Genomic DNA, 15,670 nt, shown 5'->3' with positions numbered 1-15,670 from the left:
GATCCAACATAAAGCTGCCGTATCGCGAGTCATCCTAACAAACGACAAACTTGATTCCAGGCGTTTTTCTTCTCAAATGAAGCTGATAAAAACCTGAACTGACTGAGCGCACGCATTGAAATGAAAGGCAGTGTCATTTATATTCCACCTGGCCGGCCGCGCTATATCCGACTTTCTGCGTCTCACCACGTTACGTCTCTGAGGATCAGCCTCCAGCTGGGATCTGAACTGCACATTTTGGCGGATTTACACATTTTGCGGGTAGATTTGATGAAGTAGCACACACACACACACACACACACACACACACACACACACACACACACACACACACACACACACACACACACACACACACACACACACACACACACACACACACACACACACACACACACACACACACACACACACACACACACACACACACACACACACACACACACACACACACACACACACACACACACACACACACACACACACACACACACACACACAGAGAGCAGGACATACGAGATCAGTGAAAACATTTTGTTCAGATATGGCATAGTATTTCCTTAACATGAGGTTGTGTTTTGTAAACGCAGTTATTTTTCTAAAGTGTTTTGAAGTCTTTTAAAGGGCGTCTCACCTTGGAGAAACAGTTCACAGAAACAAACTTGTTTCAAACTCTCCTTGAACGATTATCAAGGTTCAACATTATTATTGCACTTTAACAAACGGGGCAGGGATGGCTTTAGGGGGGCTTTGAGTTCCTCCACAGTCCTCCTCTCTCTGGGGGAAGGAGGCACAGCGTGGGGCAGACCTCTCCTCGGGTCAATCAGCCGGGTCGTCTCCTCCTCAGGGCGGGGGGAGGGAGGGCTCCGTCACAGCCAGCTCCTGAGCCAGGTCGTTGAAGCGGGCGATGTAGTCGACGCTGCTCTCACTCATCATACAGGCAAGCTGAGAGTCCATCTGCAAGAGCGAACAACGAGCTTTCAGCGCACAGTTAAGTGCTACATTTGGGGAATATGGTTATCTGATTTCTGATGTGGCGATAGAGAAGAAAACCTCTCATCTCGTTCCATCAAAGAAAAGCCAAAGGGAAAATACTAGAAACAGAAAGTGATCAACCAACGACTTAGAAAACAACAACTTTACATTTCAGTTTAACAGATTAATTTAGATTCTTAATTGGTGAGCCAGTATCTGTCATCTTATGACAAAGCAATGCTTTTCCTCCTGTGTTGCATCTTAAAGTAGCAGTATGTAACTCTGACACCTAGTGTTTAAAATGGGTACTGCAGTCCAAATTCTAAACATTAGAGAGCTGTCTACCCCCGCCGCATCTCCAATATTGTTTGAGCACATTTCTGCTCGTAGAGCTTATTAGAAACATGCAGAGGCTTTTTAGGTCGGGTACAATCACTTCTATCTGAACCACTTCTCTTGCCCACTTCCATCACTGCAACACCTGTTGACCTGATAACTGCTCTCATATCTGGCAAACCGAGGGGCGTCCAAAACGGCCGTGTGGGGGGTGCCTTAAAACCTCCTACCTTCACTGGTCCAAACAAATCCAGAGCATTCAGGACCAGAATCTAAAGTTAGAAGGAGGACATACTGGCTGCTGCATTGTTGTCAGAGAAGCCAGCACTTCAACATAGCATGTTTCCTTAATGTCTGATCATATAGTAAGATCACTTTATCATTTCACTCACTACACAGCTCACTGATTGATCCTTAATACAAAGCTGAGCTCACAGGCCATTGGCTGTAGTTTCATATACAAACATGAGAGACATATTGATCTTGTCATAGAACTTTAAATCAGAAATAAAGAGCAAATACTTATAATTCACAAAACTATTCCTGCAGTGTGCAACAAAGAATAGGAAATTCATCCACCATACGCCTCAATCATTTAGAGAAGACTCAACTTACTTCTGCCACATCAGGAAGGCCACGGGACTGAAAGGAATCATGGGAGTTGCAGTCCAGAAGGCTAGGACCGAGCAGAGCCGTGCCACTGGAGGGGCCAGAGGGGGTGAGGGTGGTCCGCCTGCTCTTATCAGGGGAGACCATGCTGGCTGGAAGGAAAAGAGACAGAGAGACGGTGAGAGGACAAAAGAACATGTGAAAACAAGTAGGACACTGCAGGAGGAGGTGTGCAGCTGTGTCATCTTAGAGTGATTTGGATAAAGATGTAAAGGCACAGAGAGTAGGGGTTTTACAGATGTACAGAGATGAAGTAAATAACTCATGAATGTTTATTTAGGGGAAAAAGACCCACAGAGGAGGCAGCCCAGCGTGGAGTCGGAGGAGTCGCTGGGGTACCACTGGGGGTCGTGGCTTGGCGAGGGGATCCAGCCTCTGGACGGGCTGACCGAGGGAGACGAGGACAGAAGTTTGGAGCCGTCGTTGTTGCTCAGCTTGGCCGGAGAGAGCGCAGCCTCCTCACCTGCACCCGAACATGCAGACAGCCATTAGTTAACATTTATCCTGCACAAGTCGTCTCACAAGTTTTTTCTAAGAATGCTTCACATATTTTAAAAGCGTCCTTCGAGCAGCACAGCCGCTCATCAATCAATCAATTTTTATTTGTATAGCGTCAACTCATAACTCATAAGTGTTATCGCGAGACACTTTACAAAAAGCAGGTAAAATACTTTACTCTTTGTCTGTTAACATTACAAAAAGCAGGTAAAAGACCTTACTTATTGCTATATTACAAAGATCCGGCCTATCCATCATGAGCACTTTAGCAAAGCAGCAAAAGTTACAGTGGTAAGAAAAAAAGAGAAATGAGAGAAAGAAACCATCGCCTTTATAAACACACAGCGCTCAGTGTAAATGTCTTTACAGAATTCTTCAAGTTTCCAGATAGAAAGTGAGAGAGAAACAAACCGTAGTGAGCAGAGTTGATGGCGAGCTCGATTATCGAGTCACTGATGTGTGTCTGAGGTCCCCCCGGGGCCAGAGCCTCCTCAGGGGGCCCCGGGAGCGAGATGTCGAGGAGGGAGGCGACGCTCGGCGGAGAGAGGAGAGAGTCCCCACCTCCAGTCACTCCAGGAGACGGAGGAGGAACACCGTTCTGTGGAAGGTGAACACACATGGGGCAGGTTTGTTAATTCTTCAAAAATATATTTTAAGAGCGGCATGTTAGCCTGACCCCGACTGCACAACGACAACACAGACTGTACGAGCAAAGAGGGTGAAGCAAGTGAAATGTCAGAATGAAAGGAATCTGTAAAAATACAAAAAAGTGTTAAAGCATGAGAGAGAGATAACGTGATGAGCTTCTCTCTTGATGTCTGTCTTTACATACGAGACATTTGTGTTTCTATGTTTAGTGGCTGACCTCGGGGACGCCGTGCTCGGGGAGTTGAGAGTCTGGTTCAGCTTCAGTAATGGGCGTGGAGGGGAGCAGGTCGCCGTCGTCAACAGAGGGAGAGTCCGGCTCCCGGCGGGGACTGGCGGGGATGATTCCTGCAGACTTGGCTGCAAGGTCAATGGCACCTGAGAGAGAATTTAACATGCAAAATGAAGCAACAACATAAACCAATCACTAAACTTGAAGAGATTAACATAAATTTCAGCTTTGGAAATGTAAGCGGTGAAATGTATTTGGGGATAGTAAATCAAGAGCAGTGCATACTGGAGAGCTGGCTGGCTGCTGCGGAGCCGGTCACAGCAGAGGAAGTTTTAGACGGGAGGGGGCGAGTGGGAGGAGCCAGGCGAGTGTGGATCGGCCGGAAGGATCCAGTTCCTGAGGGAAGAAACAGGAAGAGAGATTAGAGGGGCTGTTGTTGAAAAACAGAAATAACATTTAGTCAGCAGATCAGCGGGGAATCCACAACGTTAAAAACAGAAGTTTGACGTAATTTAAGTTTTATAATAATTTCTGCTGAATCCTTTTTATGTCGAGTAATCGTAATTTCTGAGGAGTACCTGTGGCTGAGGAGTTGGAGAGGATGGAGAAGGAACAGACGTGTTGAGGAGTATCTCCTGTAGTCCGGGGTAGGAGTGTTCTCTGAGGACGAGACAAGAAGCAACAGTTTATCTTTAAGCTTGTTGTGGTTTACCAACACAGCCAAGGGATACACTATAAAAACATTTACAGTTTTATTAACATTCACACCACAGAATAGATTCATTGTAACAACCCTCTTCTTCTCTTACTTGAACTACGAGCGGTTTCCGGAGTTGTCTGTTTCTAGGTTTTTTTTGTCTGGAGAGGAAAAGATCTGACTGCATCTGCAAAAAGAAAAAAAAAGAGCAAATGAACATTTGTGTAAATTCTGGTGGACAATAAAGAAATATAGTCTTAGTCATGGTGAAAACAAAAATGGACGCTCTGTCGTACACTGATGGAGTCGAGCTGCTGTCTGAAGGCGAGCTCAGCCTCCTTGTTGGGGGAAAACATTCGGTTGTGCCGTGAGCTGTTGGGCGGCAGCGTGGTGGGGACTGCGAACACACCGCCCTCAGAGTCACTTCCCGCTGTCGAGCCCAGCAGAGAGCGAGGGAGGCAGCGTCCACCTGAATGGCAGAGAAACAAGAAAGACATGATTGTGAATTCAAAAATAATTTGTCGTATACGGTTTCTGGAAAAAAAAGCGGTTTAACCCGGCAGCTTCAGATTTTATAGTGAAGCACATTTAGAGATACCTGATGCTGCGGCGTTGGGCAGGTGTAGCCGCGCCCCTCGGACAGACGCCTGCTGTCGCCCACAGTTGGGGCTGCGGACCCCGGCTATGGGACCCTTCCCTGGAGGCGTGAGGGCCTGGTTCTGCTCCTCCAGAGGGGTCTTCAGAGGGGACGTGGCTGTGGAGCAGAGCTCTGGAGCCTGGTGGAGAGGAGGATGTTTTATTGAGACAACCAGCTTTAAAGGAACACTTCTTTAGAAAACTTTAGGACAAGCTAATTTAATGCTCTGTGTGATCGTGCATGAACAAAAAGACACTAATTATTTCCTCCTGTCAAGAACATTCAATTAGGAATGTTGGTCTGTTTTCAAATTGGCAAATGATTGCCTTTCCATGTGTGGAACTTCAGAACTCGTAAACAAAGGCTGACACAGTATTAAATATCACCCATTAAAGTTACAATCGTGACATTTCCTTGAGTTAAACCTTCATCTATCTGTGAGGAATTTCTTGTGAATGCATGTTGCACACTTTACTCCTGTTGTGACATTTTAACAACTATTTTAAACCAGAATAATTTTTAAGTTGCAGGATATTCAAATGAGTAAATCTGAGAGGTGACAGTTGATCCCTACCAAAGGCTTAGGGTTGACCTCAGTAGAAACCAGTTTGAGCAGGCAGCGCAGAACCCGGTTTGTCCGATGTGGTCTGGGCTGTGCCGAGGTCTGCCCGTCCTCCTGGTTGTTTGCATGGACGAGAGCCGGCTGCCACTCGTACTCCAGCTGCAGCTTCCCAGGCTTCCCCAACATCAAGTAGAGCTCAGCCAGGGTGACGTTCTCTGCATCGCGGGCGCTCCAGCCCTCTTCTCTGATCTGCTCCACGGCCCGTTCCTTGGCGAGGGGTGCAGAGCTCTGTGACATCCCCTCCTCTAAACCTCCACTTGTGGGAGGTTTGGCCGGAGGAGTCTGGTTGGCCTCTGGGGAGGACGACGTGCTGATGTTCTGCTCCTCTGTGCACTGATCTGATGAAACCTCTGCACCACTACATAAATTCTTCATGCTCTTTGCTGTGGTTAAACTCCCACTGGACTCCACATCAGTACATGTCCGTCCCCCTTCAAAGGCCCCTAAACCGGTGCCCTCTTCACTGGGAGCCACTGTGGGCTGAGAGGTAGCAGGGAGAGAAACAGACGGGGGTCGCTTCTCCTCTACTTTTGGAGAACTGTCTTGAGAAGGCTCAGAGTTAAGAGGCTCAGGACGCCGACTTTCACCTAACACAGTCCCTGGAGCTCCACTAGGAGCAGAGGCACCAGGGCCTCCTCGTCCAGCTTTGGTGCCAGTCCGAATACCCAGAATCTGAACAGCTGGCAGTTCCTTGGCATTTGGTCGGTTCTTGCCGCTCTCCAGCCAGTGCACAGTGCAGGACGCCTTGGAGTGAACCACACGAGCCACTCCGGGCAGTGTGGTCAAAGTGCTGCTCTCAGCGGGGAAAAGAAAGAGCTCCTCCTGCTGGGATTTACTGGGAGACGTCGTGCTGGACGGGCCGCCCTCCAGGGCCTCTCTCTCCATGAGACTCTTCAGCTGAAACCTCTGAGTCAAGGAGCCAAACAGAACTGAGAGAAAGACGCCACGCCCCCTTTGTGTGAACAGATAAAGTGCAAGCACACAATACCAGCATCTTAAACTTCAGTATGATTCTAGTAAAAATCAAACGATGTCAATACCTCCTTCAGCATCAAAACAGAAGTCCTAGACCTCCCATGTTGGATTATTTCTAGTCCTATTTATTAAAAAATGCAGCGCTCTCAGTTTGGGTTTAAATACGAAAAATGCAATTGCAAGCTTTGTTTTTTTTCGATACGATCTTTCATTAAGATAACAGAGATTGTGATGTCTTAAAACAAGCGGTATCAAAAAGTATCAAAGTCTTTAAAATGTTGACAACGTTGCACAATGCTCAAATTCTCAAACACAGCTGATAAAAAATGTTGTTTGCTGAAGTAATCTGACAACACATCCTATCCAACGACTTTGCATGAAAGACTCTCACAATCTGTGCAAACCGTTTGTTTGAAGGATACAATCCGCTGGTCGTGGTACGCCCACTTCTGCTTCAGATACTCGATGAGACTCGAGACTTTCCTGTGGAGCTCCACCACCATCCTGGATCAGAAAAAGGGACAGAAACAAGCGGATATTCATTTACAAGACACGCCAGGGTTATTTTATTTTTTAACATACACTACATCTCAAGGTCTCACACTGAAGGAATGATCCATCAGTCTGGTGTTTTATGTGTTGAGCCATCAACTATAAATATGATTTACGTGTGTATTTGGGATTTTTGAGGACAATCTTCAAATCTTTTCAACGGTAATTAGATCAGATTTGTTTATTTGCTGGACAAGTACATTTCAGTCGCTATCACGGTAAATCAAGCGTTGATATCCCCGGGGTTCATAAGTCGAGATCTCGAGGACTGAAATGATTCATTAATAATGCAAAACAGAGTTAAATAAAACGTACAGATGTGTGTCCTCTTCGGGCTTCTGTACAGGACATCAAGATTGTGACAAAACCAGAGTTTAGTTATGACGAGTGTGAAGTTTTTGTACAACTGAAAGACCTTGAAGTAAATCTGGCAGAGTGGCACAGTCTCCTCTTATAAGATGAGATAACAAAAGATATACTTTATTCATCCCAGCAGGGAAATTTAGGTGTTCCAGCAGCCAGCATACATACAAACACACAACACAACACATATATACATACATATCCCATCCATACAAAAAACATGAGCCCACAATACATAGCCAGGATAAAAAAGTGGTATGGATGGTCCATGTGCATAAGTAGCTGTTACTCATAGATAACAGTACAAAATACTAGCTCTGCCAGTGCATAGTATGATAGATAGATAAATAATTATTATAAAAAAGCAGTCAAGTGTGCAAATATACAGGTGCAAAATACAGTTTGATATATGCAGCTCAGGCTAAAGTTTAAAAGTTTAAATGTCTTCTGTCCTTACTTAAAGGGGAGTCGTTATAAAGTGCAATTGCAGTAGGTAAAAAAGTATTTTTAAATCTGTCCTTTTTGCAGCCTCCCAATAAAAACACTCTTTTGTTCACACACGAGATTGTGTAAGGGATGCATGTTATTGTCCATGATGTTCAACAGTTTCTGTATCATCCTTCTCCCCATCACCACCTCCAGGGGCTCCACAGCAGTCCCCAGCACAGAGCCAGCCTGTTAAGCTTTTTAGAGTCACAAGCCCTGATGCTGCTGCCCCAACAGACGGCTGCAAAGAAAATGGCACTTGCCACAACAGTCTGATAAAACATGGATAACATTTTGCTACACACATTAAAAGACCTAAGCTTCCTCAAGAGGTAGAGTCTGCTCTGACCCTTCTTGTAGACAGAAGTCTACACATGATCATCTGTTCTTATGTCGATATAAACTACAAGCTGCAGGAAAGACAAGTCGTGTGTGACTTTGTACATAAAACACAGTCAAGCTTATGTTGAAGTCTTGTGTCCCTTCAGCCCCGATAGGCATGATGTTTTATTTGAACTACTCTGAGATGTATACGTTCAAAGTCGGGGGATTCATTGGGTTCAAAGAAAAGCGAAAAGAATGAAGTGAAGAATTGACGTGTGTGAACTTCAAACACATGACATGTGTCAGAGACTTTGATGACACTAAGCTTTCTCCACAGTTTGAGCTTTTATCAGGGCTACAAAAATTAAATAACTAACTTGGTGAAACAAGAAAGTGGACAAGAAGCTGCTCACTGATTTTCCTGCAGGGCTGCAGTGGATCGAAATGTTTACAGCTTGTGACAAAGACATGTTGGTCTGTCACGGCTTTAGAGAAATGTTGAAACAGTAATGAAGTCCTCCCAGACTGCAGTGAACATAAATGTCTGACCTGAGGCGAGGGTTGTGTGCGAGGCTCTGAACTCGGGCCCAGGAGCGGTTGCTGCGTGGCTGGAGCTCCACGGCCACTTTCAGGGGGAGACGCACCGGCTTCTGGTCCTCCTCGTCACTCACTCCTGCAGGGACACACGGACACAGTGAGCACAAACATCATTTGCTATCTTTGATGCTCCAACCAAATCCAGCAGTAATGAAAGGCGTTATATGATTTCTGTCTTTGGTTGAATAATGTTTCTGTACTTTGCTGTTTTTTTTGAGGTAAGATGGCAGCCGGTCGGACAACTCATCCTCCATCCTCCTCCTCCTCCTCACTCTGCTACAACACAGTAACCATGGTAACGCCACTAGCCCACATGCTGCCATTGTTATAGCCAAAACCCCGCCCACACAAACCCTGGTTCCTCATCAAAGCCACTGTGTGTGTGTTTTTTTTTGTATTATTTTATATTCTCAGTGTTGATGTATTGATGTTTGTTTACTTTGTGCAGTCTGTGTGGGACATGTTGCACAGGCTCACCATCTGGGTCACAAAGTTTCTTCAGCGCGCGGCACATCGGCGCCTTGATCCGCAGGTTCCTCCCCTTGGAGCGTACGGTGGTGGCCCTGAGCAGACAGACACGACAGCAGTGACATATTTAACGTTCATCTTTAAAGTTCTTTAAGGATTCAGAACCAATAAAAATAACACAGGAAGTAGAAAAAATGACACTGAAACTTTTTCACTACTTTTGCCCGAGGTCGTCTCGGACTCTCTAGGACTTTGCATGTTTTATATTTATTTCATAAGAAGGGGCTCAGGAGAGGAATGGGTCCTCTAAATTTGAAAGTCAACTCCTGCACTCTGTCGAAAATGTACAAAAACGATGACAACATTTCGGTACTGACAGGTTCCAACATTTTTGTGCATTTTAGACAGAGTGCAGAAGTTTTCTTTGAATTTTAGATAACTGAAAACAACCCTTTTTTTAACGGTATCGTATCAAATGTTAAAATTCTAGCATCCAGACAACCTTTCTTTTGTCTTCCACTTGTAAGTATTGTACCTGTCTGGTCCAGCTGCTTGTGGATTGTTCTAGTATCAGACAATTATAATCGTGAAGTCACAGCGATTCAGTCTCTCATAAAGCTCTCAAGTACTTCAAATCAAAAACAACCTCCTTGACAAACTCAGATGTTTGAATGTAAGCACCTTTTTGTGTGTTTCTAAAATAAGAAACCTAAAATCTGTGCGGGTGTGAGGTGCGTTTTCCAGGTTGAACTTCTTCTTACCCTTGCTGAATGAGTTCGTTGAGCTTGGCCACGTTCTTATCATCCATTACTGTCAGAGACAAAAAGAAAAAGCAGAGAGACGTTTAGAGCATGGTCCCTCAGGAGCAGCTGTCCCCTCATGACCGGGGAACACACACCGACTTTAATCACATCCCTCGTGTCCCAAACTACCAGCAGGAAAACACGCACAGTGAAAAACAAATGCACGGCTTTCACTTACATCCTCCAACTTTTTTGCGGAGCTCGGCGTAGCAGATGAGGCCGTAGAGTTCTTGGGAGGATTTCTTCAGAGCTCTGGAGTACACTGAGGAGGAAGGAGGTCGAGAAAGTCACAACACGATGAGGCTGAATGTTCAGGAGAGAGGCAAACAAGGACTACATCTCTCAGCTGATCAAAGGGTGGGAACAGTAAAACAATATTTTGATTCTCCCGATTGAAACAAATTTGATTATGGAAGTTTTTTTTTTCTTGCATTTCAAAACAAATTGCCAAGCCTCTCCTCCTCTAGAATGAATGCTGTTCTTTGCTTCTCGTGTGACGAGGTTAAAGGGCGTCTCACCGCTGGAGAAGTCGATGTGTTTGGAGATCTTGTGCCAGGTGCGGTAGTAGAAGTGTCGGACCTGCTCCTTGTTCTTCACCATGTTGGCCGGTTTGCCTCTTTTCTTGTACTTCATCGCGATGTTGTTCTGGATGGCCTCAAAATCCTTCCCGTGCTGCAGAAGAAGTAGCCAAAAGAAACGTTAAGAAGATATTTAAAAGATTGTTTTAAGAAACAAATTAAAGCCAACACTTTTACACGTATCGATCTGGATACTCTCTGTACCTCGTAGAGACCCTCAAAAAAGCTGTTTTTGTCCTCAGCGCTCCAGGACTCCCACTGACGACGGGCTCTCTTCTGGTTTCCAGATTGTTCCTCCTTCTCAGCCGACCCCTGGCCCTTCAATGTCTTGGACACTCCTCCTGTGGAGCCGACCACCGGCCCCGACTGTCCAAGCGTCCCCTGAGAGGAGGAGCCGTTCTCTGCTCCTGTGTTGCACAGACAGAGAGAGCGAGAGCACAAACAGCTTCAGTATCAGGGTAAAAATTATTTCTCTTTACTGCTCTGGGTGATTTGTTTAACATGGAGGAAATTAAACAATTGTGTTCTGGAAATGTTTCAATACATGCACACAAAGCCGCCCACAGCCGTTACCCTGCAAAACCTGCAGAGCTTCCCCCTCTGTGGTTCAGCTCTGGCATGGAGGCAGGAAAAGCAATCAGTCCCTACAGCCAGATCCACAGTACCATGCTCCAAAACCAACTCGTGGTGGGCTCTAGTGTCCGAGCTCCCTCCAGCACCGAGCATGAAGCCAGCAGGCTTCAACACTAAAACAGAGGACTGGGCTGTTGCAGCAACTGCGGGTTTTCAGCCAAAATGGGTTTTCATTTACAAATGCAAATGTGTGTGGCTGCTCACAGGATCCAACGCAGTGGTGTTTCTTTTAAAATAGACGTGAACCAATATAGCGTCCTATCAAACCGCTCTGGAAATCTAAATATAAATGTGAGGAAACAATCACGGCCTCTTTCTCTTCCCAACAACAACAACAAAAAGCACCAGTCCGACCTGTCAGAGCGCTCAAATTCTTCAAGAGACTGAAAATGTTTCCTTCCACCTGATCTCAGTCTTAAAGTGCCTTTTGATATCACAATCACAGAGCAAGTAAAAATAACACAAAGTGAAATAAGTGTGTGTGTGTGTGTGAGAACATCAAACACTCGAGTAAGAAGAATGTTTGTTCTGTTTGGTGGTGAAACACTTCAATGACTGGTTTACAACAAAGAAGGAGACGCCTGAGCAAACAGGTGAGACTGATGTACAGAGACCCTGACCCTTCTGCACATGTTGATTTGTGTTTATCATTATTTAAATAATTTGGGCTCAAAAGTCTGTATTTAATAATCACCTCTCAGTGTAGTTTTTTCTGGGACAGCCTCTGAAAATATGTCCACTCACCACGGTGACGCGGTGTGAGAAACTATTCATCACAAACACTTCACGGTTATTTTGGTGACGTGTTTGGATAATTCTACTTTTTTTTGTCTCAAATATATTCTCGAAAAAATAATTGAATTTAATCAACAACTGTTTGGAGCAGAGGATCAAGTCAACGTTTCCATTTTTACTACTTCACAGAGAAAAGAAAACAGTGTGCAGCTCCCCCGTCTTGTTTGTATTTCTATGCAGACACTTCACCACTCCTCCGCCTGTTTCATTTTACTACACCCGATAAGGACAGTCATAACAGCCTTGTGTTTTTGAACTTATGATGACATGTTGAGCATACATTGTAAATTAAAGGGGTCGGATGACAGCTTCATTGCGATGTTTCAGGAGTAACTCTCCTCACAAAGTGTTCACAGGATGCTTCAGAGAGCCGGCAGCCCACAGAGGGAACATGCAGCAGCAACACATCAGTGAGCCCACCATCACTGATACACAAACACAGTGACACACTTATTAGTGAGGACACCGACCCCCCCCCTGCTAATCCCAGCCATGCACACTTTTCCCAGAAGCCGGTCACCTACGGTACCTTTCGATTTCGCCCCGCCATGTCCATTGATGGCCGAGCCGATTGAATCCTTCCGGATCCGTTTGCTCGGAGGTCGGACGCTGGATCGCAGAAAATGATGCTGGTCCTGACACTGAGGGGCGGGCTCCGCGGAGGTCTGGGGATGCTGGGTCGAGCCCAGAACGGCTCGGTTCGGCGGAGAGGCGGGGAGGACCGGAGCTGAACCGGGGCTGAGAGCCGTGGCTGATGGATTAAGGATCTCCACTCCGTCGTCTCCCTTTGTACTGCGCTCCTCGCTCGCCTGCTCTCCGCTCTCCTCCTCGTCGCAACCTTCGGGCTTTCTGGACGGATTCCTCCTCCCATCGACACCGATCCCCTCCCTGGAGCCCGGTGTCATGCTGCCAAAAACACATTCAGGGACAAATTGTCACATTAGGAGCAAAGCGGTGTGCGAAATTAACTTCTAAAGACGACGTACAGTGTCTCTCAACATGGCCGCCGCTGTTTGTTTCAAATCCCCTCTCCAGTCCCGACAAAACAACACCAAATATTTCCATTTAACGTCTCCAAATAAATTATATTCAACAACTAGCACACTTCAGTAACTAACGGGGGTGTTTTACTAAGTCCCTTTCCGCTCAAAATGACATTTTTCGGGTTGAATTTCAACTAAATTCAAATGCGAGCGCTTTTCAGTTTAGCGCCCTGCAGAAACGACAACGAAACCCCTCGGTGCAATCGACCTCTAAATAAAGTGTTTATTTCAAACATTAATTTACCCATTTTCATGCTCTTCTGTGCCGGGCGACGTCTTCTTCCTTTTCACCATGAGTCCGACCGGTTAGATTTACAAATACTGACCAAACTGAGCATAATAAAACCGATAGCGATTCCTCCGCTTTCTGCCCTCTCTGCTTGCTCTGCTTCGACTGAGCTGAACTCCCTGCGCAGTTCAACTGTTTTCTATCAGCAACAACATTACTCCACAACTTACAAACAAGGAATAAAAACCACAACACCTCGGTCACATTACAGATCATTAATGCACGAATTAGAGAAGATTTCGCTCTTGTTCATTCCGGATGCGCTCATTTGAATTGATAATCACAGATAGTGTTATAAAGCTGTCTGCAAGTGGACTTTGCTTGTCACTACGTCACCGTCGCCTGCACAAATCATGTCTGTAAAGCAATTTATTTCATAAAGAGCATGCCTTTGTAAATACTGACCACATAACCCTATTAGCTAACATTACTATAATCTCATACAAACAATTAATCACACTTCAAAATCACAATCAGGCTTTATTTACCCGGTGCGTGTCAAAGCGAGTGTGTATGGCATTATAAATGTGTTGAAATGAGTAAACATCATAGGAATATTAATATCATTTTGCCTCATTGTTAGGCACTGACTGCTTTTATCAGAAGGACCAGGATGATTGCAGTGCAGAGGGATGACAAAATTAGAAAGCTGAACAAAGAAAGATTATTTGTACATGAGTAACATGATTGTAATAACGCTCCCCTGCTTTCTGCAGCCACACACAGCTGTTTTCTGTCATTTAAGACCTTAATGTCAGACAGAGTCAATAAGCCACTAGATGTAACTGAACTAACATCAATGACTACAAGAACTGACTCATAAAGGTTTTATTTACTACACCTCAAAAGACTCATTGACAGCATGTACTGTAAAGGCAACAAGTATGGATGTTATTACACTCTGACATACACTCTGGTCGTTTTAATCTAACTTGAAACTTGAATAAACACTTTAAAAAACATATTAAAACCCTCTGCATGATATAATAACACTTCTTACTTTGTATTCCCCTGCAGTGTTTCAGTGAAAGCAGCTCAGTGTCTAGTTGTCATAACACTTGTCTTACAGTGTAATGTTACTTTAAATGTCTAAAGTGGTACCGCTTGAATTATCTTTACAAACAGCTGTCGTTAACTTTGTTGAAGTTTTGTTAAAGTATAACACACATACAACACACATACAACAATCTCTACATCCATAACGTGGGAGCTAGCATGGCTGCTAATGTCGGCTAGCTAACGTTAAGGCTGTGCTGGTCAAACGAACCAAAACAAAACTCAACGTAACACGATATGTGGCGCCTCATTCAGCTTGTGATGTAGAAAAGCGTTGTCAAAGTTCAGCAATTACCTTGAGTAGAGTCCCGATGGAGGTATTCCCAAAAGAAACACGGGCTAGCATTGCTAGCTGACGGCAACAGTCCAGCTTGTTACCGCTGACAGTTCCTGCGGTTCGATTGCCCACGCGCTTAGACACGCCCACTACTACTCGAAAACAAATCGTGTGATTGGTCGCAAGTACACGAGGACGACGGTTAAAAATTGAGTGACAGAAAGCTCCGCCAATGATTGGTGAGAGGACTACTGCGAGGGACCAATTGACGTTCTCTTCCTGTCGTGCCGTAAAAGATTCCAGATCATTATTTTCATAATACTAAGCTTGATTCTCTCTTCGACAGTATCATATATTTACTTAATAATCAAGTGGCATTTCAAATAAATTATATTAGAGTTATTTTCGGTCTGAAAATAAGTTCCGCCTAGAAGTGATTGACATTTTGATTGTCAAATCAACTGGTGGAACTCTTGGGATGCACTCGATTTATACTTTGGCTTTTGCCGACAATCACCCAGAAACATGGGCTGGGCTTCAACGTTACAGCTAGCAAGAAAGAAAATATGTCACCATAGGATTTTTGTTCATCAGCATACATATCCTTCGTTCAGTCTAGATGTAGATGTGTTAAATCTCAACCTATAATTTCTTATGGCCCTAATCCTTTAACATGAGGTCGAAAAAAACATTTCGATAATTAAGTTGAAATATTGAGAAAAAAAAGTCGATATGTCGAGAACATAGTTGAAATACAATTTCGGTACATTTTAACTTTATTCTCAAAAATGTATTTCGATTTTATTCTCGACATTTCAACGTTTTTCTTGAAGTACATAATGACAAAAAGTTTCCTCCTCTTGTTAGTTTTTTTTTTCTTTACATTATTTTATTCATTAATTTCTCGTGTCTTACTCTAATCCTTTTCCGTAAATAACACAGACCACATTTGATGTAACATTAAATAAAACCCAGTAGCTTCAGTGCTACTATGACCAAAGTAACAGTCTCGAGTCTCTACGACGATACATTTTTATTTGGTGGGCGGGGTGTCCGGTGATTTGAAACGAGCGCTCCCCACGCTCAGCAGGTTGGCAGTGGACCAATCACATTCCTCCGT

At 44.6% G+C, this 15,670-nt stretch overlaps 1 protein-coding gene across 2 annotated transcripts; it reads right to left on the bottom strand.

Annotated features, from left to right (window-relative positions):
- Nucleotides 1-366: 366 nt before the first annotated feature.
- Nucleotides 367-14,673, bottom strand: cramp1 (cramped chromatin regulator homolog 1). 2 transcript variants are annotated; one of them, XM_065964491.1, is made up of 20 exons: nt 14,569-14,673; nt 12,415-12,791; nt 10,662-10,864; nt 10,398-10,551; nt 10,058-10,141; nt 9,838-9,886; nt 9,086-9,171; nt 8,561-8,684; nt 6,709-6,790; nt 5,264-6,208; nt 4,651-4,828; nt 4,349-4,521; nt 4,165-4,239; nt 3,934-4,015; nt 3,641-3,751; nt 3,344-3,501; nt 2,890-3,076; nt 2,276-2,443; nt 1,927-2,072; nt 367-957 (listed from the first exon to the last, which is right to left on the bottom strand). In XM_065964491.1, exons 2-20 carry the CDS (start codon nt 12,788-12,790, stop codon nt 844-846), a joined length of 3,495 nt encoding a protein of 1,164 aa, XP_065820563.1. In that variant the 5' UTR covers nt 12,791; nt 14,569-14,673; the 3' UTR covers nt 367-843. The 2 variants fall into 2 exon arrangements, with proteins under 2 accessions (XP_065820563.1, XP_020508847.2); XM_020653191.3 differs by lacking the exon at nt 14,569-14,673 and adding an exon at nt 13,173-13,493.
- Nucleotides 14,674-15,670: the final 997 nt, after the last annotated feature.

The sequence above is a fragment of the Labrus bergylta genome, chromosome 16, assembly GCF_963930695.1.
Source record: "Labrus bergylta chromosome 16, fLabBer1.1, whole genome shotgun sequence".
NCBI classification, from domain to species: domain Eukaryota; kingdom Metazoa; phylum Chordata; class Actinopteri; order Labriformes; family Labridae; genus Labrus; species Labrus bergylta.
This window is presented reverse-complemented; position numbering and strand designations above follow the sequence as displayed.